Here is a 24,601-nt window from a genome sequence, read left to right as displayed (position 1 = left end):
CAGGCAGCGGGCAGTGAGAGTAAGCTTGCAGCATCTTTAGGGGGGGCAACAATCCAGCAGGACCTGTATGCTGCAGTATCAGCTGCCTCGTCCTGGTTAGATGCTGCTGAGAATCAGCTGCTCGCTGGTCCTGTGCTGCTCTCTGAGGACACAGAGACACAGCTCACACATTTGGAGGTAGGAGAAGACAAACAGCAATAAAGATGTTAAATAGTCTGACATATAAATCGCAGCAGGAGGAAAAGTACTAGCTGTTCTCGAGCATTAACAAAAAGCTTTTGTCTTACTTGAGTTCAAGGTTTTAATATAAAATAATACTAACTGAGTTTGGCTCCCCTGTATAGGGTTTGAATAAACAGCTGAAGGAGATGACCAGAGAAGTGAAAAATTGCAGAGATCTGCTGGGTGGTGGATTGGACAGGCTGTGTGGAGGTGAAGAGCGAGCTCTGATGGAAGACACGCTAGAGGGCCTGCAGGAGAGGATGGGCCTGCTGGACTCTGCATTGGAACAGCACTGTGACGCCATGAGGGACAGGCTGCAGGAACATTCAGCTTTCCAGGTGTTAAAGCTGAATAGTTTTACTGGAAACTTGGGTTGTGAAGCATCTTGTTGATGTTACAACATCATTGTTCTTATTCCCCGACTTTGTTTGTGTTATTTTTGCCAGAATGAACTGCGGTTGCTGTTCACAGCCCTGACTGAAAGCAAACACCAGTTGCTACATAAGATGGCCGGAACTGCAGACAGACCTGCATCCAAACAGATAGAGGTATGTATGCGCACCTGCAGCAAATACACAAGAATTAGATGCATATTTAAGATGCAGATTTAATATGCTAAAGGGAGTTTTTACAAACAGATTTTATAGTAAATATGTTGCATTTTCTACAGACATTATCAGAAGTGGAAGACAGCCTGAAGGAATTTGAGCAGAAAGTTACTGAGCTGAAGACGAAAGCAGAGGGACTCCAATCAGACTCATCATCCAATCAGGAGCTACTCAAACTACAAGTAATACTTTCATTCTGTTACACTGTGATCATAATGCTCCAGCACTGTAACAGGGACTGTGTCACATATTAATTTGTCTTTTTAGGATGCATACGAGGAGTTGGTGCTCATGGTGGGCTCCAGACGGAGTAGTTTGAACCATGGTTTGTCTCTGAAGGCTCAGTATGAAGCTGCACTGCACGACCTTAATGACCTGGTGGACACCGCTCAGGACAAGATGGCTGCTGACCAAAAGATGACAGTGGCTTCAGTCATAGAGGTTCAGATGTTACTAGACAAACACAAAGTAAGGAGGGGGCTTTGATTTTGTAACTTTTTAATTGGTTTTAGTTATCTTTTCTACTGTACAATCGGATTTAAAATGTTGTTTTTTTCTTTTTAATACAGGAGTTTTTCCAGGGTCTGGAATGCCATATGATACTCACCCAGACATTTTTCAGTAAAGTGTCTGGTTTGGTGTCTCAGAGGGAAAGTCAAACCCTGGAAGAGACCATGGCTTTAGCCCACAGTGTGCTCAAACAGGCCCATAGAAGAGGAGTGGAGCTGGAGGGGATTCTGGAGGTAGGAATAATAATGAGCTATTGGTTAAAAGTAACTGCAGTCTTATTCAGTTTAATCCCAAAGAGCAGTGGTTTGTGGTTTAGAAAATGAAAATAAATAGCATACACTTTCCTTTCGCTCTCACAGTCATGGAGCAGACTCGTGGAGGACTATCAGGCTCTGTGCAGACAGCTGGAGGCGGTGGAGTGTAGCATCCCCACTGTGGGTCTGGTAGAGGAAACGGAAGAGAGGCTAACCGAAAGGATCAGCCTCTACCAGGTGAATGTCTTTGCACACTTTACAGAAAGCTGTAGTCAGATATGCTTTTTTAAATAAACTGATTATTTATCTGTTCCATCCTCTTTCTTAAAGCGACTTAAAGCCAGCCTGACTGAGCACCAGCCCCAACTCTATCAGGTACTAGAGGAGGGCAAGAAGCTTTTTCTGTCTGTTGGTTGCTCAGACTTGGAGAACCAGCTGACACAGCTGGGAGAGCACTGGCTCTCCTCCACCACTAAGGTCAACAAGGAGCTGCACCGCCTTGATTCGACACTCAAACACTGGACCAGGTAAGGGTCTGTGGTTACAGTCCTCGCTCTTGGTCTCTCAGCAACCCTGTTTGTGACACTTAGAGCCTGAATGATGTTGAAAGTATCCTCTAAGTCTGTGTGTTTGTAAATCTCAGGTACCAGAGTGAGTCAGCAGAGCTGAGCCACTGGCTGCAGTCGGCCCTGGACAGACTGGAGTTCTGGACGACCCAGTCGGTGACCGTTCCTCAGGAGCTGGAGACTGTCAGAGACCACCTCTGTGCCTTCCTGGTTAGTTGTGGTTTTATTAGGGCTGTCAACATTAACTCAGGTCCTCCATCCTGACAGCAGTCAAACTGTTTAATACCAACACCCTGTTTAAAAATACATGCATATACATTATTACTCCCACTGTAATTTATGTACATATAAAAAAAATCTGTGCGTTTTACTGTAAATAGTGACCATTTTTACATACTATAGTGTTTGGGGGGGGGGGGGGGGGTTTGTACACTATTTGTCTTATTTTTATTTTTCTGATGTATCTCTATTTTACTTTTTCTTCCCATCCCTTGTGCTGCTGTAAAAAGAATAATTAATAATGCTTATGTCTACATCAGCAGCAAAAATGTGTCACACACCTATTAATGACGTAAAGTTAACAAATGTGTGAAATCCAACTCCTGTTTTTCTCTTTCTTGTAGGAGTTTTCCAAAGAGGTGGACGCTAAGTCGTCTTTGCGCTCGTCAGTGCTGAGCACAGGTAACCAGCTTCTGAGACTAAAAAGGGTGGACACGGCTGGCCTGAGGACAGCGCTGGGCCAAGTCGACACTCAGTGGGCTGAGCTGCTGACTCGTATCCCTGTAGTACAAGAGAAGCTCCACCAGGTTTGAGAAAAGCAGCTGTTACAAAGTCAATATTTATCATAACTTTTTGGACATCTCTAACTTCTTTTCTTCTTTCTCTTTTCCTCAGCTGCAGATGGAGAAGTTAGCATCACGGCATGCCATCACAGAGCTGATGAGCTGGATCTCGCTCATGGAGAACATCATAGAGGAAGATCAGGACAAGATCATGGCAGCTGTGGGCTCAGCGGTGGTACAGGACTACTTACAGAAGTATAAGGTACAGAGGTTTTCATGCCACCGGTCCTTGGATTGATATTTTTGCTCCCCATCATCTGTCTCATGATGCGTCTTCTTAATTTCACAGGGCTTTCGTATAGATCTGACGTGTAAGCAGCTGACTGTGGACTTTGTAAACCAGTCAGTGCTGCAGATCAGCAGTCAGGATGTGGAGGGAAAGCGCAGTGACAAAACGGACTTTGCTGAGAAGCTAGGAGCTATGAACAGAAGATGGCAGATACTGCAGGGGCTCATTGCGGAAAAGGTAGCCCTCAACGTGTACTTAAAAGCTGCTCTTCACCATTTTCGAGTCACTTAACCATTCCACAATGTTCTGTATTTTAGATTCAGCTTTTAGAAGGACTTGTGGAAGGTTGGTTGGAGCATGAAAATGGAGTTCAAGCACTGAAAACCTGGCTCACAGTACAGGAGGAGAAATTGAAGAAGAGACAGAGGATAGAGGATGTAGCATCGGTGCAGAGTGCACTCAAAGACTGTCAGGTAGGACCACACTCACGCAAAAATCTGTTTGTTTGGTTTTGTTTTTGTTCTTTAAATAATGAGCTTAAAATAAATAAAGTTGTTTTCACAGGAGTTGGAAGAATTAGTGAAGGAAAAAGAGAAGGATCTAGAGAAAGCGGAGGAACGAGGAAATGCTCTCATCCAGGATAAGAAAGGAGCAGCTTGCTGTGTTGTAAAGGAAACTCTTAAAGGACTAAACCAGTCCTGGGCTCATTTGGACCACATGGTGAGCTTCTCACATCTCTGATGTCACTTTTAGATGGTTTCTGAATTTTCCCACACTTACGTATTTCGTCTCCCACTTTTCCTATCAGATAAGTCAGATGAAAGTGAGCCTGCGGTCGGTGCTGGAGCAGTGGACGTTGTACCGGCGAGCTTCAGAGGAGATAAATGGCTACCTGATGGAGGGGCGTTATTCTGTGTCCAGGCTACGTCTCCTTAATGGGTCTCTGGAGGCCGTGCAGCAGCAGGTGGAGAGTCTAGAGGTGAGAAGTGCAGAAAATAAACCGCACGCTGTTATTTGTGGCTAGTTTTTATTCATTGTGGGTACCTGTGCCATTTAGAGCCTTCAGGAGGAGATGGATAAACAGGAAAGTAGTTTGAGGAAGTTTGGCTCCATAACTCACCAGCTGCTAACGGAGTGCCACCCGTCGGTGGCGGAAACGCTCAACAAAGCTCTCCGGGACGTCAACATCAGGTAACAAACAACTCATCTCTGAGTGACTTCAGTCTTAAATATCAACTATACCCTCAGTTGATTTCAGAATATAACACTTTTTAAAATTTTCTCCCTCAGGTGGAATCTTCTGCTAGAGCAGATCTCAGAGCAGCTAAGGACCAGTAAGTCCTTGCTCGGACTGTGGCAGCGCTACAGGTCACTGTACAGCCAGTGCGTGACTGCAGTCCACAAACAGGAAGAACGTGCTGATCGACTTCTGAGGAGCGCCACTGACAGGGAGATAACTGAAGACGAAAGCAGTGCCTGGATTAAGGACTGCAATGTAAGCAGAGATGAGACACTGGAGCACGACATGTTAAACATTCTCTTCTGTAGTTATCGTCCAATGCCTGAGCTTAGCATTAGGTTAATACTGCATCCACATATTCTGTGGCTTAGAATATATCAGAGGATTCCTCCTGCTATCCCTCAATCTCCTTTCTGAGGAATTTGGGAATAAGCTCCTAAACTGCTTGTCAGCTCACTGTGACGGCTCACAAAGCTTCTATCCGCACTGCAGAATACCACCCTGTCCTTTTGTCCGCTTGAATGTAGATTCATGACACAACTAACAAAAGCCTTTTCAAAGGAGACTGCAAAGGGAAAGACAGGCCCCTGATTTACACTACAGGGGTCTCCCCCGGTGTCATGCTGGGTTTGTAGGACCGTACTGGGGCATGTCTAGAGACACACAGTCTTAATACTGTAAGCCGACTGTTTTTATTTTTTACTGCGGATCACTGATGCAAACCACTGCCAGACAAAGTTAAGAATTCAGAGCTGCTTACACTCTGTTTAAGAGTTTCTTCACTTTTATTGCTCACTCAAACTTGTTGTAGTCAGTGGCAAATGATACTTTAGTTTCCAAAAATTCCAATCCTTACAAATACCACAAATAAAAACCCAACACATTACCAGTTTTGGTTATAAATTCTTGCATTCAGTGATTCCTAGCTTCTTTCTCTCTCTTCCTGAAAATTATTCCTGAATTATTGCAGGATTGCCTTTGTGACCAAGACGCAGTGCAGCAGTCCCTCCAGCAGCTGCAAGCACTGGGAGAACAACTGAGGAGCCAAGTCGACTCCTCCTCTGCGGCATCCCTTCAGTCCGACCATTTGTCGCTCACTCATCGCCTAGCAGCACTAGAGCACGCCCTGCACAGGCAACAGGATGTATTGCAGGTAGGGTTGTGGGAACTAGAAGAAAAAAGACACCTTAAAGAAAGGTATGCGATTGGTAATCCATTGAGTTTGTATTTACACGGTATCACCTGTCTGTCTCTAGTGTGGATCTGTGACGTGTGGGGTTTTCAGAGAGCAGCTAGACAAGCTGATCTGCATGGCTGAGGAGGCTGAGGAAGTGTTGAAGGATTCGGACCCAGTGGGTTCACCCGACCTTAATGTGGTCCAGACGCGTATAGAAAAACTCAAGGTATTAAGAATGGTCCACATTAGAAGATTTGTTTTTAATGTGTTATTTAACATTATATTTTTATGTGTCACGTGTCCTCTAACTTACATAATACTTTTCCAGGGTCACCTGTTGAAGCTGAGCAGTCTATCTCCAGACTTGGAACGTGTTAATGAGATGGTGTACAGAATACCAGTCAGTGACAGAGACATTAAACGGCTTCAAAGTCTCAACAGAGCCTGGGCCACTCACTCTGCTCACCTCACCGAGAGGTTCAGGTACCAAAAATCCCCCTTTGGTTGCCTCAGGAAGGGACTCCAATTTAAACCTCTGCCAAATCAAACTACCTGCTGTGGGGGATCCTTTTTTATACAGTACAACTTCAGTGGGAAACCCCTAACATGGCTGAGCTCATCAGTGTCTTACTGAAAGCATTTTGGCATTTGTCTTTTTAGGTTCATGCTTCTTTGATATGAACTCTGATACATACAAAATATTTGCCACTGGGCATAAAATACAAGGGGTCAGAACTTCATTCTTACAGCATGGCAGACGGATACAAGTGTGCTAGAGTGTTTTTTCTCATGTTATTGCATTCTGGGCATTCTGAGACATGTGACACGTGCATGCTGTTTAAAGTGATCTGTAAATGTAGAACCAACCTGATGAGTTTGCTCTCAAAAGTGACCAGAGCGAGCATTTAGACATGACGCCAACCAGTTCAAACAAAGTCATATTATCGAAAGGAGTGCATGTTTGAAGGGGACGTAACAAACATGGGCGAAGTCTTTTTATTCAGACTGTTGAACTTGAGATGTTTATACTGTCTGACTTCACAGTTAGTCATTTATTAAGTGTTTATTTAAGTCTTTAACTAGTCACTTAGTCATTATTAAATAAGTGGCTGACCTGGAAAACATCTGAAATCCATAATAATGTTGATTCATGGAACAAAAGGTCCCAAAAGTCATACACTTTTAATAAAGAAGCTGATAAAAAGGAAACGATGCTACACTGACACTGATAGAGATGTGTCCTTCACTTATGCTAGATTACAACCTGCCATATCATAAAAAATCAATAGAAAACTGTAAATGTTTGATGAATTTAATAGTAGAAACATGCAGAGTTGTGACTACACAGTGCTATAGTGATCTTCTTTGTGGTGATGTAAATGTCTCTAATGAGGGCTCTATTCGTCTCCAGTAAACTGCAGTCGGTGTTGCTTCAGCAGCAGAGTTTCCTTGAGAAGTGTGAGGCCTGGATGGATTTCCTGACTCAGACTGAGAAGAAGCTAGGTGCTGAGATCTCAGGCAACTACCAGAGTCTGCTGGAGCAACAGAGAGACCATGAGGTCAGTGGTTGTCTGTATATATCAGCTTATTTGTGTTACATTAAAGGATTGCTGCTATGCTGTTTAGTGTTTTCTTTGATTGCGTGCAGTGTTTTATTGATTCATATGTGTGCATGTGCAGTTGTTCCAGGCAGAAATGTTCAGCAGACAGCAGATTCTTTACTCCATCATAAGTGACGGGCATCGTTTGTTGGACCAAGGACAAGTTGATAAGAGGTAAAAGCACGCAGACAATTGCTAAATCTCTTTAGGAGTTTCAGGGAAATTAAGGCCAGAGGGACGCTAACACGCTTTTCTTTCTCTTGCCATGCTAACAGTTACGACTTCAGTGTAAAATTGGCTTTGCTGAGCAATCAGTGGCAAGGTGTGGTGAGGCGGGCACAACAGCGGCGAGGCATCATCGATAGTCTGGTTCGGCAGTGGCAGAACTACCGGGAGATGGCAGAGAAGCTGCTCCGATGGCTACAGGAAGTGACCCGTGATCCAGATGTGCATCAGCCAGGAGAACCAGTGGCTCTGCAGCAGGCCAGAAATCTGCTAGATCAGATACAGGTAAGCTTCAGCAAGACATTTACAGCCTCATTACTTAAATCTTCTCTTTTGCTTTTTATACTAACTTTGTACTGATATTTTAAAATTTTCTTTTGAAATCTGTAAAAAAAAAAAAAAAGACTGTAAAAACAAACTTTATAGCCTGAGCCTTTCACTCTTCAAACTGCAAAACTTAATTGAGCACTAAATTAACCTAAAAACATCAAAATCCTGATCTGATAACAAAACTCTCTGCCTCATGTCTGCTCCTTCAGCTGAGGGAGCGAGTGCTTCAGCGGCAGCAAGGAGGCTACATCCTCACCGTAGAGGCCGGCAGGAGTCTGCTGCTGTCAGCGGACGCCAAGGCGGAGTCCACACTGCAGACTGAGCTGATGGAGATTCAGGAGAGGTGGAGGCATGCCCACCATCGCCTGGACCAGCAGAGGAGGCAGCTGCAGGGCTTACTGAAGGTCAGACGCCAGCTTCGAGAATAACTAATCTTCATAAAGTATACTTTTCTTTTCCTGCTCTCGTGATTGCTAGCACCATCTGGTTCATGTTTTCCTGAGTGTTATTGTTACAGTGATTTTACAGCAGTTAGTTTTTTACAACGTCAAGTCTTTCTTGTACGTAGGCTAAGCCATGTTTCCCACATACTGCAGTGTAGAAAGGTGCTGTGAAGGGTGCTGAAGGGCATTGGCCCGTCTGAGCCTTTATTGAGCATGCCCAGTTGTACATATAGGACAGTGGAGCCAGGTTGTCACATTAATTATGCAGCGTTGCACCTTAAGGCCTGAAAAGAAGCGAAGTGCAGAGATGGAGCACTCTTCTGTCCTTATATAAATAGCTGAGCCTCTCTGCTCACACACTCAGGCTCAAGCACCACAAAATGGCACCAAGATTTAAAAAAAAAAAAGTGCCAGCCCAGGGCAAACACAGACACACACATACAGGCACGCACACAGACTGCAGACACTGCAGTGAGCTGTAATGATTTGAACCCAGCGAGGTGGATTTTAGAAGCTGTGATAGTGCCCTGTTTAAAACGGGACTAAGTGACGCAGTTTAAAGACACATCCGGGGTTTTGGCTCTTTCATTGAAGGTCTTCGTCATACACTCTTTCCCCTGTGATCTGTGTTGTCTTCCCTGGTTTGCTCTTAATCAGCTGCTGTAGCATTTCTAGTCTTGTTTTGGCTCTTCTCTTACTGTGACTCTTGCTTCAGGTATGCTGCCTTTCTCCACTGCTTACCAAATACTGTAATGTTTTATCCTAAACTGGACTGCTGTTTAGTCTCTAAAAATAGCTGTAATCCACGTCCTCTGGAGCAGAACCTCCCTGTTTTTTGTTAGAGAGCTGTTTATGCTGTATCACTCTTTCTCGAGCTGCTACTTGAGAGCTTCAGAGCTAAGTTGGCCATTTGTAAGTGATGGGGTCTGACTTCAGCCTTGTGATGTGTGTCCTTGTTAGTCTGTAATTGTGTATTCTGCATTTTACTGCTTGCGATGCCATTGCTATGGCTGCAAAAAGAACACACAGCAACTTCCCTGCAAATGGGAAGGTCTGCAGTTGGTGTGTGTGTGTTATGTGTGTGTCGGGGGGGGGGGGGGGGGTGTTTTCTGCTCTAATTCTTACTGTGCGTGTGCTTGCATAGAACTGGGAGCGATGTGAGAAGGGCATAGATGTGTCTTTGGAGAAGCTGAGGGCCTTCAAGAGAAAGCTGTCTGTGCCTCTGCCTGACCACCATGAGGAGCTGCACTCAGAGCAAATCAGATGCAAGGTGAGGAGAATATGATACTTTCTCTCTTTCTCGCACACACATACACACTCTTTTAAATATTCTTCATTTTTCTGTTTTAGCTTAATGCTTTACTGAAAGTGTTGATATGTAGATTCTCTCCACTCTCCATCCTACTGGCTGTTTCTCATCAGTCACATCCCCCCTCTCTCTCTCTGTCTAAACATTCACACATCAACAAACTCGGGCATGTCCTCTCGTTACCTCTTTAATCTATCTGCGGGGATAAACGGACAAACAGACGGAGCAGGAACAAAAAAAAGAAAAAAGAAACAGAAAAAACGCCCTTTTCTATCAGTCTGCTGTCTGATTGCATGACCTTGTGTGCGGTAGTCAGGGTAGCTTTATTTTCCTTTGACATGTCATTTACGAAACTTTTTTTTGTTTTGTTTTGTTGTTTTTTTTAAGTGACCCTTTATCAATTTAAATACTTTTTTAATTTGACCCAGGCCCTATCTTTCTTTTTTTTTCTTTTTTCTTTTACTTCATCTCCACCCAATAGTGTATGCAGTCATGTTTCATGCATCACACGTCCTCGGCTGCTCCTCGGGGGAGGAGGTGGAGGAGGAGGAGGACCGTGTGAGTAGCTGCACATAGAATCAGCTGAGGAGAAAGGGGGTGGGGAAAGAGAACGGGAGAGAGAGAGAGAGAGGGTGCGTGCGCATGAGACAGAGAGAGAGCATCCCTGTGTGTGTGTGTGTGTGTGCGTGCTTCCTTTTTGTGTGTGTGTGAGTTGCGTAATGGAGACATGCTCTGGGTCTGCAAATGATTACAGTACAGCAAAACCGTCACAATGACGGAGGAGGAGATGCAAGGTTGGATGCCTCTGTTACCTTATCTGCTATTAGCCTTGAATGTAGCTGTTTTTTGCATTGAATATAATGCGCTGCTGTTATTTTAGGGATTTACAGTAAACCAATGTCGAATCATAGCATTTGGCACCGTGCCTTCCTCTAACATTCATTGTCACTTTGCTGTTTTGCATTTTCTTAGTGTTTCGGGGGATGCAGGTGCTGCAGCTCAGCTTCAGCAGGCATGCTCTGTGGTTTTTCCTGCTTTAATCAACCCTCTCGACATGCTCTCTCCTGTCTTTGCATTTGAACGTGGGGACTGCTTGCCTTGCTTCTTTTTTCCTACTTAATTTCTCGTTGTCATGGATGCAGGAGCTGGAGAGCAGCGTGGAGGGCTGGACCGATGACCTTACTTCCTTATTCCTGCTGAGAGACTCTTTGGAGGGCGTGGTGAGTGCTGATGACATCACAGTTCTGCAAGAACGCCTCCAGCTGCTACAGCGCCAGTGGGAGGAGGTCTGCCACCAGGTACATCCACGCAAACACACACATTGTTGTGTCTGCCATTTTTTTGTCTTTTTTTTTAAGGACTTTGCTCCAGTCTGGTTTCTGTTTTTAAAATCCTATTAATTTCTATTTAATTCATCTTCCACCAGTTATATTCTTTCTCTTGATATGCTCACTTTTGATACTGCTTTTGTCACATATTCTCACTCTCACCCCTTCTCTTGTCCCTGTCTCCACCCGTGTCCCCTCAGCTTTCCCTGCGCAGGCAGCAGGTGAGCGAGAAGTTGAATGAGTGGGCTGTGTTCAATGAGAAGAATAAGGAACTGTGTGAGTGGCTCACACAGATGGAGAGCAAAGTCTCTCAGAATGGGGACATCAGTATCGATGAGATGATTGAAAAGCTGCGCAAGGTAATTTCAAAACAGTCTAATGCACTTGTAAAGAAACTACTAAAGAGTATGCTTTGATACAGAAGTATCGAGTACAGACAAATGAAAGAGTTGAGTCTGGCTTGTTTTGAAGTCTGAAAATGGCCAGTCTTGACTTACTAAAATACAGCTAAACTACAGCACTGAACCGCTGTAGTCCTCACTGTGTTAACCTCATGTATGTTTGCACACCAGGACTACCAGGAGGAGATCAGTGTCGCTCAGGAGAACAAGCAGCAGCTGCAGGTTATGGGTGAGCGTCTGGCCAGGGCCAGCCAAGACAGCAAGGCGACGGAAATCCAGCACAAACTCAACAAAGTCAGCGAGCGCTGGCAACACCTGCTGGATCTCATTGCAGCCAGGTGGGTGTACGAGACTTGAAAGGAAGGGTCCATGTCCAAATCACAAAGTTAAATAGTAAAGGTTTCCCAAGCTGTCTTAAAGTTTGAACAGTTTTCAGTGTCAGGACAATACCAGGACATTATGTTGAATTAAATGTTTTTTAATGCTGATAAGAAGCAGGCCGGATTTACTAAATGGGGCAAACTAGCATGTGAGTACAGTCCCTAAATAGCACCCATAGGTGTGGTTAGTTTTATTGGTGATTTATAGAAGTTGTGCTGTTGTCATTTCAATATCAATTGCAAAAAAAGACATGCTTTTTTTTTTAAATATCAGTGCAATTAGTAAATTGCAAAAGTGTTACAAATGTTAGTAAATCAGTTTGCATGATTTATATGTTCTCCTTCCTATATTTTGCCCCTAAAGAAAGGAAGTCCTAAAAATACATGCAACAGGATCAGTTCCCATTGCTTTCACTCAAGCTTGTCATGTGTTTTTTGTGTAAATACCAAAAGTACAGTTTTTATGCCAAAACCCAGTTTAATGCTGTGGTAAATCTGGCCCCTAGTGGGAACAAGGAGGTACTAGTTGAACTGGAGCCTGTGGGGAATTAATTTTCCCACAGTGCTGCTGAGGAATTTCCTTACCAGCATCAGTGGGGCATTCATTTAGTGAAGCTGAGAGAGAGGTCACATTCCTCATCACTCCTCCACTATGTTTCAGTGCTGATATGAAAGGTACTAAAAAATGCACGCTGAAACTAGAACTGTAAGCAACGTAGGATTAGTGAATTGAAAGTGACCTGGCCCAAACTTTGCCTCTAGCTGCCCCGGTCTGCTGTCTTCCGGCAGTTCCCCTCTGGGACTGTACTGGGGGAGGGAGGAAAAGGAGAACTCTTTCTAACCTCACACAGACAGCTGCAGACTCTTTGTTTCTTATATCCTTCCTTTGCTAAAACAAAACACGAAGAGTGACCTTGTTCCTCTCACAGACTGAGCAGAATGTGTTGTAAGTTAACATTTTCATAGTCTTTGGATTTTGTCTTTTCAGTGGAAGCCATGTTTTATTACTATTGTCCTATTGTCCATCGAGTTGCGTGTACAAGCGCAAAGTTTACAGTCCTTACTGCTGTTCACACTCCCTCTGTGTGTCTGATATTCCAGCACAGTCCAGCTCTGCAGCACATGCCTCTGACTATAAGTCTCTTTTTAGAAACAGCAGCACTTGTCACTCCACTCGCACTTGAGCACACACACACATATCTGTTGGAGCTTCTCTTTTTTTAACCTTGGAGAGCAACAGTTGATAAGTCACAGTTGTGCCACCCTGCCACTACCTGCTGGCCCTCCCACTCTGTACACACAGAGTTGAGAGAAAGTCCCATGTGCTGCTCAGAGACGAAACAGAGCGTTTGGACTGACACTTCCTAAGGTTAAGATTGTCTTTAGGAATCCCGCACCCCCATGGTTTTGGATTTGGGTACGGATAATATGGAAGGATGCACGAGCGAGGAGGATTTGCTGGATTGCGACTGTGATGTCAGCAGGCAGGATGACCTTAAGAATTTATATTGCAATTTATATTTTATATTTATATTTTTTTTCCAAAATGTTGTTTTCTCTTGTAAATCATATGCATTATGTTGCATTTTTAACATACTCCTGCTACCGTTTGTAGAAGTGCATATAAATAATATTTTAATTAGGTCATTAGTGCCTAATATAGAGGTTTTTGTTGCCCCAAGTATTTTAGCTTCATGAGTGCACATCTGGTTTAATTTGTGCTAATAATATTTTTTAAGTCTTAGCTACTTGGTATTTTTCAGGAGGAGGCTAAAAACAAAAAGACAGTTGTGTGTTGGTGTTCATGTGAGAGCAGCATCATTTGTTGGCTCACATCTTATCTGGGCCGAATGGAAGCAGTGAAGCTGTGCAAACACATACAAAAAGCAAGTTAAACAAATGTTTACCTATTTGAATTATTTGCAGTCTGTCATTGATGAGGGTTACTTGTAAAGCTCTTCACTTTATTTCCCTGTGATGTAAAAAGTCAAGCTGTTTTATCCTATAGTATTTCAAGTGTGACGGTAGGTTTAGGAAGTGGAGATGTGGTGTGCAACTGATATCATGCAGCACCCCATGCAAAGCAAAATCCAGCTGCAGGTTGCATACCCCAGTGCAGCCAGTCGTGTAATGATGGACTTTATATGAGGTGGAGGAGACTTGCTAAATGCATCTATTTTTAGAACATTATGGGCCTCGGTATGTTTATGCAACAAAGAGCGGCCGCTCGTTCTTACTGCGTCCGTGTGGTGACATACAGACAGGGTTGCATTGCTTTGCAGGGCGAGGTGCTGAATGTTGCACTTGCTGAACAAAACTTGTAGTTGGATGCCACCTAATAAACAGCACTAGATTGCAGGGGTCAGTGTTTGAAAATGTCTGGAACTTACAGATCCAAAATGGTCCCCAGCTGTCATATGGGCTTCGAATCTGCTCACATGTGAAATAACACTCGATTTAGTCTATTATGCTAAGGTTGGTTAGTTCCTTCTTTAAAGCCTGCTTGTGTAATTTACCACCATATTCCTTTATATTCAGTTTTTTTAAATTATTTATATTATATGCTGTCACCCACCTGAGCAAACCGTTAGATTTCCCTTATTTACAGTTTACAGTCGTACCAGTACTGACACTGACTTCTTCTCTGACTTTGTTCCAGGGTGAAGAAGCTGAGGGAAACCCTGGTGGCGGTACAGCAGTTGGATAAAAACATGAGCAGCCTTCGGTCATGGCTCGCTCACATTGAGACCGAGCTGTCCAAGCCCATCGTCTACACCACCTGTGATGACCAGGAGATTCAGAGGAAGCTCAACCAACAGCAGGTGGGAACCAGACACACACGCGTAAATTTTACTAGGCTAATTTACTGATGTGTTCACGGGCCTTTTAGGTAATAAAAAAAACAGAATAAAGAAAACAAGTGCTCATCCTTTGTTTGAATTTACAGAACTTGGCCAGCATGTGGTAGGCATTGGTCATCCAAACCTACAGTGCAATGCTCAGATGTATAAGCACCTTTGCAAACACATAGAAGCAGATATGTATAATGTGTGTCTTTTTCTGCAAAGACTTAATTATAGCAGGACCGTATGACTCAAAGCAAGTTGGTGGAAAATGACACAGAAGCACATGAGGAAATCAAAGCATGACTCTAGCTGTTTGTTTACGTTCAGTACTCTGTAGGTGTCAATAGACTTCCTCCTGCCAAGACGCTTCTCTAAATCTGGTCTGGATTCTGGGACCCCACTAACCTCGTTCCTCTTCCAGAGACGTACTTATCTTACACATGGATTTACTGTAGTTTGCCTGGAGGGCTGATTCTTATCTGAATGAATTTATGGTGCCAGAGGAGCTTGCTTTCTCTCAGAAAACTTTATGAGATGGGTCCTGAAAATCAAGTAATTATTCTGAATGTTCTCCAGGAGCTGCAAAGGGACATAGAGAAACACAGCACAGGCGTGGCGTCGGTGCTGAACCTGTGCGAAGTCCTGCTGCACGACTGCGATGCTTGCTCGACTGAGACTGAGTGCGACTCCATCCAGCAGGCCACCAGAGGGCTGGACCGACGCTGGAGGAACATCTGCGCCATGTCCATGGAGAGGAGGCTCAAGTCAGTGCATCTTCTGCCTAATTTGCAACAAGATTCTGCACTGGTGTTGAAATTCAAACAAATCCTCAATCAGCTTCAGAATCATGACAATTTGCTATCACCTCTGATACAAGTAATACAGTGACAAATATTGATTTCAGAACATTTAGTGAGCTCGTTCAACCTCCCTCATACTGTAACTTGTTTCTCTGCAGGATTGAAGAAACTTGGAGGTTGTGGCAGAAGTTCCTGGATGATTACAGCAGGTTTGAGGATTGGCTCAAGACCTCGGAAAAAACAGCAGCCCTGCCTAATTCCTCTGGAGTTCTCTATACCGTCGCTAAAGAGGAGCTCAAGAAGTTTGAGGTTTGCATATTTAACATTTATTCACACAACAAAGAGTAAAGGTCAGCCTCGGCTGCACAAGTTGCATGTGTTTATACAGTTAAAATACAGTGATAGATGTGAGAAGATCGAGACAGAAGTAAGAAGAGTGTCACATTGCAGAAACTCGTTTGCTCTGGTCTGCTCAGCTGCTGCTGTCTGTCACTGTGCACGTGCACATTCCTGCTAGCTGACTCGCCTGAGCCTTCGCCAACTGTCCTACTTGTGGCTGAACAGAGAATTCATTGTAGTAGAATTGTAAAATTTTAGGATTTTAATTAGATTTGACATGTAAGAGCCTAATTAGACATAATTTCACATTTTTTAAGGATTTTGATTCAAAGTTTATTTTTGAATCAAGTCTTTAGCCGACTGCAGCGACTTTCACTTTTCAGAGTTGTTATTTTCGATATATCATCTGAACTTAAACCATATATAACCATTATAACCATCTGTAATCTTTGTGTATTTGTGTAGTGTAATATATATCCGTTTTCCTCTGGACTTATGTGTGTTGCAGGCTTTCCAGCGTCAGGTGCAGGAGTTCCTGACCCAGCTAGAGCTCATCAACAAGCAGTATCGTCGTCTGGCCCGGGAAAACCGCACAGACTCCTCCTGCCGTCTCAGGGAAATGGTCCACGATGGGAACAGGCGATGGGACAACCTGCAGAAGAGGGTGGCTGCAGTCATACGCAGGCTAAAGGTAGCTTTCTTTGAGGACAGTGAGATTTTTGAAATCACCCTTGCCATTGAGCTTATTTCTTTTCTTTCTCTGGGCACTGGCTTTATTGAAAACAAATATCCAAAATCTGAAATCATAAAACATGGCTGTTGGTCTGTCACAGCACTTCATCAGCCAGAGGGAGGAGTTTGAGACTGCACGTGACAGCATCCTGGTGTGGCTGACTGAGATGGACCTACAGCTCACCAACATAGAGCACTTCTCCGAGTGTGACGTACAGGCCAAAATCAAACAGCTCAGGGTAAGACGATTTTTTGAGTGCATGGCAGCATACTATTGTCTTTTCTCTCTTGTTTGATGAAATCACAATACTTGAGAACTGCTTTTGACAGGTCTAGTTAATTTTGGGTAAATTAAAAAAAACCAAAACGTGTTTCTCAACAGGCGTTTCAGCAGGAGATCTACCTGAACACGGGGAAGATCGAGCTGGTGTTCAGGCAGGGTGATGCTCTGATTGAGAAGAGTGAACCTCTGGATGCAGCTGTCATCGAGGAGGAGCTGGAGGAGCTGCAAAGATACTGTCAGGAGGTCTTCGGACGAGTGGACAGATACTACAAGAAACTCACACGACTCCCTGTAAGTAAAAATAAGAAAGCTAGCCTGCCGAATTTCTGAATATCATCTAACGACAATATTTAGGAGCAGGTTAAGAATTTTCTACCCCACATGCAGAAAGCTTTCAGGGCAGATTTGAGTCAAAGGGTACGCGGCAAACAGTCTGAATGAAAGTGCAAGCAGATGTGTTTTTGTGAAGCAAATTCTGATTAATGTGAAAAACATGTCCTATTGAAATGTCAGAAATGAAGCATGAACTCTCATTGCAGTGGCAACTTCCTTTGTTTTTAGTTTTCTTGTATTTACAAGTTGCACTTCTGCTTATTTCCAGGACCTGAAGATGTTAAAATAAACACATCTTCACACTCCTGACATGGTGTAAACATGCCGGACAAAGACACTGAGCATGATTATTAGGATGTCAACATTTCAATACACATGCTCACCTACCTAGTCCTTAGAAACTGCACTCTGTCATGTTTTAGTTTGAAATTGCAACATTAACTATATCTCTCGTCTCGCCTGTCTCACTCAGCTTGCAGACGATGAGCTCGACGGTTCAGACAGAGAGCTGGACATGGAGGATGGAGGAGACCTCTCTGAAATGCAGTGGAGCGACTCCTCTTTGCCCCGGACATCAGCGCGTCCAGCCTCGGGCACTGTGGCTCTCGTCCGGGCCGACCGCTCAGGCAGAGACACCCCGGCCAGCGTGGACTCCATCCCGTTAGAGTGGGACCACGACTACGATCTGAGCAGAGGCCTGGAGAGCCCCTCAGGACGAGGCAATGGGGAAAGAAGCCAAGGGCAAGAGGACGAGGATGAGTATATGAGGACGGCTGCCACAGCACTATCAGGTTGGTCTGATGGATGATTAGCTTGATTTAACATTTCCCAGAAATAAACAGTTTTGATGGACTTGCTTAAGTACATATATACACATATACATATAATAGGATAGGATAGGACTTTAATAGAATAAATAGTTTAAAGTTTTGCAGTAGCAGCATGGATGACATCACACATTTGCCCTGTCAGCAGAGGGGTGGATGTGAAAAATTAATAAAGATTCAATTATGTCAATTAAATTCAGTGTAATAAAAATAAATAAATATCTAGAAAGTACCATGTTTGTTTGTTTTTTACAGCAGAGCAGCTTAACATGTGACATTTGTCTGCAGGCAAGAACACAACCTATAATATTTTTTATAAATAAGAAAAGCACAAAATGAGCTCACACGTAAACACTTGTCATTGGAATCACTACAAATTCATTGTTAAATAGTTAAAGACTTAATTCAATCGAAGACAGAGATCCCTCAGAGATCCCTCAGAGTCGTGTGTGCATTGTAAGTAGTGTCTGTTGTATGTCTCTTCCCAGATGTAGTTATCCCAGAGAGCCCAGAGGCCTATATAAAACTGACAGAGAAAACACTGAAATCATCCTCTGGTAGGAAACCGCACGAGTTAGAAGCGCATGCCGTCAACTAAATCACGTTTGTTTTTGTTTTTTAAACAGGCTGGATGTCCAACCATCTAGATAAATCTTTGTATAGTTGCATGCAGGCATGAGTTTTCACTCACTGAATAACCACCGCATTTTTAGTAGTGTGCGTCCACATTTGTGTCACATCTAATATCATAAAACTGAGCTCTTGTTTGCGATGGCTTGCCGGTATGTTGCGTTTCAGACTAATGCATGCCATTTCAGCCCCATTCAACACCACAAGCATGCTAATAAAGATTTGTGTTATTGAAACTTTTACTTCTCTGTTTATGTAGATCTGCTTGTGCTTTTTGTGCAGGTGAGCCAGGCCAGCTGGAGGCCAGTCTCAGGCAGCTGGACCAGGCTTTGGACGCAGGGCGGTATCACCTCCAGCAGAGAGAAGCCACTGCCAACCGGGTCAGCCCCGATGTGGACTCCACTTACATGGGCTACGTGAGTCTTCCTCGTGTTTGTTTGATGTCTTAAAGCAACATAAATGATGAATAGCAGCAGTAGTAGCTTCTTTCAGCTGCTCCCTTGTTTAAAGGGGGTCACAGCAGCAGATGGGTGTGCAGACTTTTGCACTGACACAAAGCCTCCCAGGGATTTGTGTTCCCTTCTGCTCTCAAAGCAGGGATCTTCTGCACATTAGGGAAATAGTTTAACCACTAGACTGACACAAACAATGAATGGTAAAAACTATAACATTGTCATATGAAGGTTTAGATCATACATTTGGATCTTAATGATAGATTAAATGCCCTAAAAAACCCAACTAAAGTCCAGTAGTGATGTAATAGTTAATCATGATCAGTGTTACTTTAAAATGGATTGCATCTTGCTACATGCAGGATTTTTATCCCTAATTCTCTTCTTATTCTTAAACAAAGGTTTTTAAAGCGTGATGTAAATGCAGTAAATGCCATGTGGCTCATGTTCTCCTCACAGATGCGTCTGATGGGAGAATGTCGCAGCAGCATAGACGCAGTGAAGAGAGCAGAAGGAGAGCTGACCGAAGATGAGGATGAGATGCCGGGACTCACCAACCCTACCAACACAGACACACAGAGCGCCGGTCAGTAAACACAAACACACACATACACACTGCAGATACTGTGTGGACTGTGGTTCCATCATTTGTTTTCCCTCCAGGTGTGATTGAGCGCTGGGAGCTGATCGAGGCTCAGTCTCTAAGTGAGAAGCACAAACACAAACAGAACCTGCAGCAGTGGCAGCAGCTGATCTCAGATCTGCAGACCTTGAGGGCTTGGCTCGGTCACTCGGAGGCTGAACTCAGCCAACTGCGAGACCTCGATCTCAGCACTGACATACACACCATCCAGCAGAGAATCAAGAAGCTCAAGGTGGGTGCATGCAGAGTGCAGCGTTGCAGAAAGTCCAACAAATCTGCAGTTATTTAGTCACCTGTCAAACTTCCAGTGCAGTATGCTGACATTTTCCTCCTTCCCCAAACACTCACATTTAGGTATTTCCACTAGTTTTCGATTACTAGAAAGCAGCATGTCACTGTGCTATAAATACATCTTTCTCAGCTTCCTCTCTCTGATGCCTGGCTCATTGCTCCAGCACTCTATAATTAATCACCTCTCTTCCATACAGGAGCTGCAGAAGGGGATGGATGCTCACAAGGCAGAGGTCCTGTCCATCAACCTGAGCAGTGCTGACTTCCTCCAATCAGAGCCCGACTCTGAGGAGGCGTGGGAGCTGAGGGACAGGCTGAAGGAGATGAATTCGCGCTGGGACCGGCTCGGCGCCTCACTGGAGGACTGGAGGGAGGAGCTGCAGAGGGCACTGATGCAGTGCCAGGTATTAAAAGCACACACTAACTTTGGCAGCCCACTTTTAAGCTCTACAAATTTACAGCAGTAAAAATATCCGGTGCTACAGCGGTTGAGCAGGGAGCCACGTGTCTTAGAGCCAACTGCAGGAGCCTGGGTTCAATTCTGACCCGCTGCCTGTTCTGCCAATCTCTTTTCACCTGGAAGCCTATCGCTTCTTCAATGACCTATCCCCCCCCACATATATTCACTGTGTGTACAGTGAATATATAACACACATATATTAAATATATTAAAAAATATATAAATACCAATTATCTTGTTATTGAAAAGTCTTTTATTTCCTCCTTTTGCGAAACTGGGCATGAGAGACAGCCTTAACAAAAACAACTGTTTATATTTGTCAGGAGTTCCATGAGATGAGTCACGGTCTGCTGCTATGGTTGGAGAACATTGACCGCAGGAGGAACGAGGTGGTTCCCATCCCCCAAAAAGCAAATCGCGAAACGTTACGAGCTCATCATAAAACACTTATGGTATGTCTCTCTTAAAACCGCCTCTGTGTGTAGTAGACTAACCTGGTGTGAGTTTCATACGACTGTTTTACCTTTTTACACTGATCAGTGTTACTTCACAAAGTGGGCACACGTGACTCCGTGTCTTGGTCGATTTGTTCAGACTTGTAGCACCTTTCGTGCAGATGCCCCCAAATTTTTTATATAACACAGTCAGAGGAGACAGAAAACTAGAAGTTGTCTGATTTTTTTTTTAAATAACAAGTTGAGGATGCACAATAGGTCTTAATTTCTTCCTAATGTGTGGGTGACTCCTCTGTCCGCTTTATTGTTCTGCAGCAAATCAAGTGCGAGCTGCTGGACTCGCAGCAGAAGGTGTCGTCCCTTCAGGAGCTGTCAGCTCAGCTGCTGGTCAACATTAAACCTCAGAGTCTGGCTCAGACCTCAGAGCGGACCCAGGCTCAGGGCAACGAGTGTCTGGAGGCCCAGGAGAAGGTTCACGTGATCTGGAACAGGCTAAGGGTGCTCCAGAGGGAGGTCAACTCAGATCTGGAGGGGCTGGAGAGGAGACTGGGGGCCATGGATGCAGAGCAGGTCAGATATATATTATTGCAAATATGCCTTGTACTTGTGACATTTGGAATGACAATAAAGTTGAATTCTATTCTATGATACTGAGTGCTCATTAGTTCTTTAGTGGCATTAGTTTGTTGTAGATCTGAACATCAGAGCGAATGTTGTTGTTTTGGTGTTTTCAGGATTGCTCGCCATTGCCTGTTAGCAGATCTACAGCACCTGGTTCAGATGTGACCAGCCAGACCCGCAAACGATTGGTAATGTCTCTCTTCATAATGTCCAGAAGGGAGAGGGCTGAGCTCACATTACCTTCCACTTGTTTCTTTTGCTCTGCTAACATGTTTGTGGAAGAAAATGTAGTTGACCCCTCCCACCTCCCTTTTTTTGAGATGTTTTTGCTGCCCCACATCATAATGATCTGCAAAAAAACTCACAAGAAAACCTGGCTTTTCGTTTCTGTAATTTTTAATTTATGTGTAAATACCTGAAGATTAACTTTTATTGTAAATGACAGCTAAAACATTTAATCGTGTGAGGTTTTTTTTGGGCTTGACCTTTCTGGATTTAGTTTTGAGAAGCCAGATTTCTTGGTTCTAAAAGTCAATCACCGTCATTGATTATGCTGCTGCTCTTTGGTTATTGATGATGATTTCTCTAGCAATGTTATGGCTCTCTTTATGTTGTTTTTATTCTCATCTGAGGCTTTGTCTTTATTTGCCTTTGACTGAAACATTGTTTTCTTTCTTTTACCCCTCCCTGCTCATTATCTGGTTCAGCCCCGAGGCAAAAGTAGTCAGGCCCACCCAGGACACCCTGAGAGCAGCCCGCGCCACAGGTACCTCTCTCCTGGACTCTAGAAACTTGGGATGATGGTGGAACCAAACCTTTCCAACAAGCATGATTTTTATTAACTCAGTTAGGCACAATCACCTCGTCAAAGATGTGGCAGATTTATCATATTATTTCGATTGCAGCGTTTGTGATCCGCTGCTTTGAGGTTTAAACCCGGCGTTCCATGATCTTCCCTTATTCTCGAGACCATGTTGTCGGCTCTTAAACGAGAGGGGAATCGCCTCCATCAGGCCGCTCCCCTTCTCCTTTAAATGTTTTTTTTCACTGCTTCTCTTTGCCCTGCTGCTTTTTGAATGGCATCATGAAGTATTGCCTTCACACATTTTGCTTCTTCTGACTTTGTAGTACGCTCCTCGCCCACTAGATGGCACTCTCTGAGCCCCACTGTCCCCACCTACCCACCCACACCCCAGCGGTCATGCCTTTAGCTCTGTTTTTCTTTTTTGTTTTCCTTCCTCTTTCATTCCCTTCATAGTTTTCCAACAGGATATGATGCATTAACTCCTGGTCTTCCTTCCACGTTAACTCCCATTTTCTCCTCCGTTTCCTTTCCAGACCTCTTTAAACCCACCCCCTTTACACCACATAGTCTCCTAAACTCCTGAACTAATCTTCCCATGAGGGTTGTAGAGAAACTAAATGTGCTTTTTCCCCTCACAGTTTCTTTATGTTGTACATTTGAGATTTTCCAAGTAGAAATTCAGCAGAGGAGAAGGCATTGCCTGGCCAAATAATTTGAAGCACACATGCGCAGCGTGCACATGCCTACTCACAGCTGCATCACTGTACGATGGAGGTCAATGAAACTGGGATGTCAGCTTGTCTGACCCTCTGTCTCCATGATGACGGGTCGCAGTAAGAACATGCTGTTCTTCCCTTAGAGTTTTTGCTCTGTCAGTGGAAATCTCCAGAGAGGCTTTTGGCATTTCTCCTGCTTCTGTTTGAAAAGATATGTGGCATTGAACTTTCACATAGTGAGCTCTGAAGCCAGAATCCCCCCCCCCAAAAAAGCAAAACACACACACACACATACACACAGTGATACGGTGAGACGCAGTCCATTATCTGTGAATGCTGTCTTACACGTGCAAGTGAGTGCCTGTTTTGTGTGTTTGCAAATTTCTACATGAGTGTGACTCTTTTTGTATCCTTTCTTATTTTTCCATTCAACATAATTTTGTTTTCATGCTCTAAATGTCAGATTTACAAACTATAAAATGTAAAAAACCAGTGAAAAATGCCCGCCACAGTTCCCCCGATGTCTTGTTTTCTCTAAAAGCCTTTCAGCTAGCAACTAAAAGCTAAAAATCGACACGAGTAGAGTGTTTGACAGATGAAAAGCTTAACGAGACAATTTCCTACCATTCAGATCCTTTCCAGGCATTTTAAATGAATCTGCAATATTATTCATTAATTCATAGTCTCATGAAGTCGGAGCATTTTTCACTATAAAGCAGTTTTAGCACAAATTTAAAAAAAAAAAAACAACAACAACTAGTGATCTGAGCCCCACTCTCTGCAGTGTTTAATTTTTGTCTGGGTCTTCCTGCAGCCGGAGCAGATCACCAGGCGCCGCTGGCTGCGTTTCCTCCCGTTCTGACCTCTCAGACGTCACTTCATCAGCTTCCTCCTCCTCCTCAAAGGATAAGTCCTTCCTGCTGCGGGTCCTCAGGGCAGCGCTCCCCGTCCACTTGCTCCTCCTGCTCCTCATCGGCCTGGCCTGTCTGGTTCCCATGACGGAGGAGGACTACAGCTGCCACCACGCCAACAACTTCGCTCGCTCCTTCCATCCCATGCTGCGCTACACCAACGGACCTCCACCCATATGAGGAGCAGCGGATTTTTGTATTTATTTTTTTTAAATCTACCTACTGCTTTGCCAAGGACTCCACTGACTCATGTGAATGTTTCCTATTCACCCTGTGCCCTAAAGGAACAAACTCTTCCCCCTTGCTGGGGATGTATTATGAAGTATTTCAGAGGTGACATGAAGACTGCTGTCACAAAACATTGCACACCCACCCACTCACCTGAGTCACCTCAACCCTTTAAAAAAACAAACAAACAACAAAAACACTCTGGATACCCCCCCCCCCCCCCCCCAGAAAAAAAAAAGAAAAAAAATTCATGTCGTTTTAACTTAAATAAGTATTTTATTTTTAAGGTTTCTGGAGAAACCTGCGAAATCGTTGAAAAACAAAGCACTATTTATATACTGTATGTTGGGAGCCAAAGTCGACTGTGCATTTTTGTCCATTATATCAAGTGCTGCTACTATTTATTTAGTGTTCAATCTGTTACTAGATTGTTAGCATTGATTAAGCTGAAGCCCCACTGTGAGTGGGGGGGATATTGTAAATTTTAAGAGCAGGCCTGCCGTCAGAGTAGCAGATTATTTACAGCCTTGGGTCTGAAGAGATTAGTTTCAGACTCACGTTTGA

The 24,601-nt window shown here is 43.9% G+C and overlaps 1 protein-coding gene across 1 annotated transcript in view; it reads left to right on the top strand.

Annotated features, from left to right (window-relative positions):
• syne1a (spectrin repeat containing, nuclear envelope 1a) overlaps positions 1–24,255 on the top strand; it is a 121,949-nt gene extending 97,694 nt beyond the window's left edge. The window contains exons 103-147 of the mRNA XM_080882209.1: positions 4–177; positions 345–560; positions 669–770; positions 893–1,012; positions 1,098–1,298; positions 1,400–1,573; positions 1,700–1,831; positions 1,925–2,121; positions 2,238–2,370; positions 2,784–2,966; positions 3,055–3,204; positions 3,292–3,468; positions 3,549–3,704; positions 3,796–3,951; positions 4,040–4,210; positions 4,289–4,422; positions 4,522–4,726; positions 5,442–5,624; positions 5,728–5,874; positions 5,977–6,131; positions 7,060–7,207; positions 7,329–7,423; positions 7,525–7,759; positions 8,014–8,208; positions 9,392–9,517; positions 10,699–10,854; positions 11,085–11,243; positions 11,457–11,623; positions 14,325–14,487; positions 15,088–15,275; positions 15,470–15,620; positions 16,159–16,341; positions 16,484–16,621; positions 16,765–16,956; positions 17,471–17,789; positions 18,314–18,382; positions 18,738–18,871; positions 19,367–19,493; positions 19,571–19,782; positions 20,039–20,245; positions 20,625–20,753; positions 21,072–21,326; positions 21,491–21,565; positions 22,085–22,143; positions 23,713–24,255. Coding sequence (XP_080738335.1) covers positions 4–177; positions 345–560; positions 669–770; positions 893–1,012; positions 1,098–1,298; positions 1,400–1,573; positions 1,700–1,831; positions 1,925–2,121; positions 2,238–2,370; positions 2,784–2,966; positions 3,055–3,204; positions 3,292–3,468; positions 3,549–3,704; positions 3,796–3,951; positions 4,040–4,210; positions 4,289–4,422; positions 4,522–4,726; positions 5,442–5,624; positions 5,728–5,874; positions 5,977–6,131; positions 7,060–7,207; positions 7,329–7,423; positions 7,525–7,759; positions 8,014–8,208; positions 9,392–9,517; positions 10,699–10,854; positions 11,085–11,243; positions 11,457–11,623; positions 14,325–14,487; positions 15,088–15,275; positions 15,470–15,620; positions 16,159–16,341; positions 16,484–16,621; positions 16,765–16,956; positions 17,471–17,789; positions 18,314–18,382; positions 18,738–18,871; positions 19,367–19,493; positions 19,571–19,782; positions 20,039–20,245; positions 20,625–20,753; positions 21,072–21,326; positions 21,491–21,565; positions 22,085–22,143; positions 23,713–23,989 — 7,425 coding nt within the window. The 3' untranslated portion in view covers positions 23,990–24,255. The remainder of the gene's footprint in view (positions 1–3; positions 178–344; positions 561–668; positions 771–892; positions 1,013–1,097; positions 1,299–1,399; positions 1,574–1,699; positions 1,832–1,924; positions 2,122–2,237; positions 2,371–2,783; positions 2,967–3,054; positions 3,205–3,291; positions 3,469–3,548; positions 3,705–3,795; positions 3,952–4,039; positions 4,211–4,288; positions 4,423–4,521; positions 4,727–5,441; positions 5,625–5,727; positions 5,875–5,976; positions 6,132–7,059; positions 7,208–7,328; positions 7,424–7,524; positions 7,760–8,013; positions 8,209–9,391; positions 9,518–10,698; positions 10,855–11,084; positions 11,244–11,456; positions 11,624–14,324; positions 14,488–15,087; positions 15,276–15,469; positions 15,621–16,158; positions 16,342–16,483; positions 16,622–16,764; positions 16,957–17,470; positions 17,790–18,313; positions 18,383–18,737; positions 18,872–19,366; positions 19,494–19,570; positions 19,783–20,038; positions 20,246–20,624; positions 20,754–21,071; positions 21,327–21,490; positions 21,566–22,084; positions 22,144–23,712) is intronic.
• Positions 24,256–24,601: the final 346 nt, after the last annotated feature.

The sequence above is a fragment of the Rhamphochromis sp. 'chilingali' genome (genome assembly GCF_963969265.1).
Source record: "Rhamphochromis sp. 'chilingali' genome assembly, chromosome: 5".
NCBI lineage: Eukaryota > Metazoa > Chordata > Actinopteri > Cichliformes > Cichlidae > Rhamphochromis > Rhamphochromis sp. 'chilingali'.
This window is presented reverse-complemented; position numbering and strand designations above follow the sequence as displayed.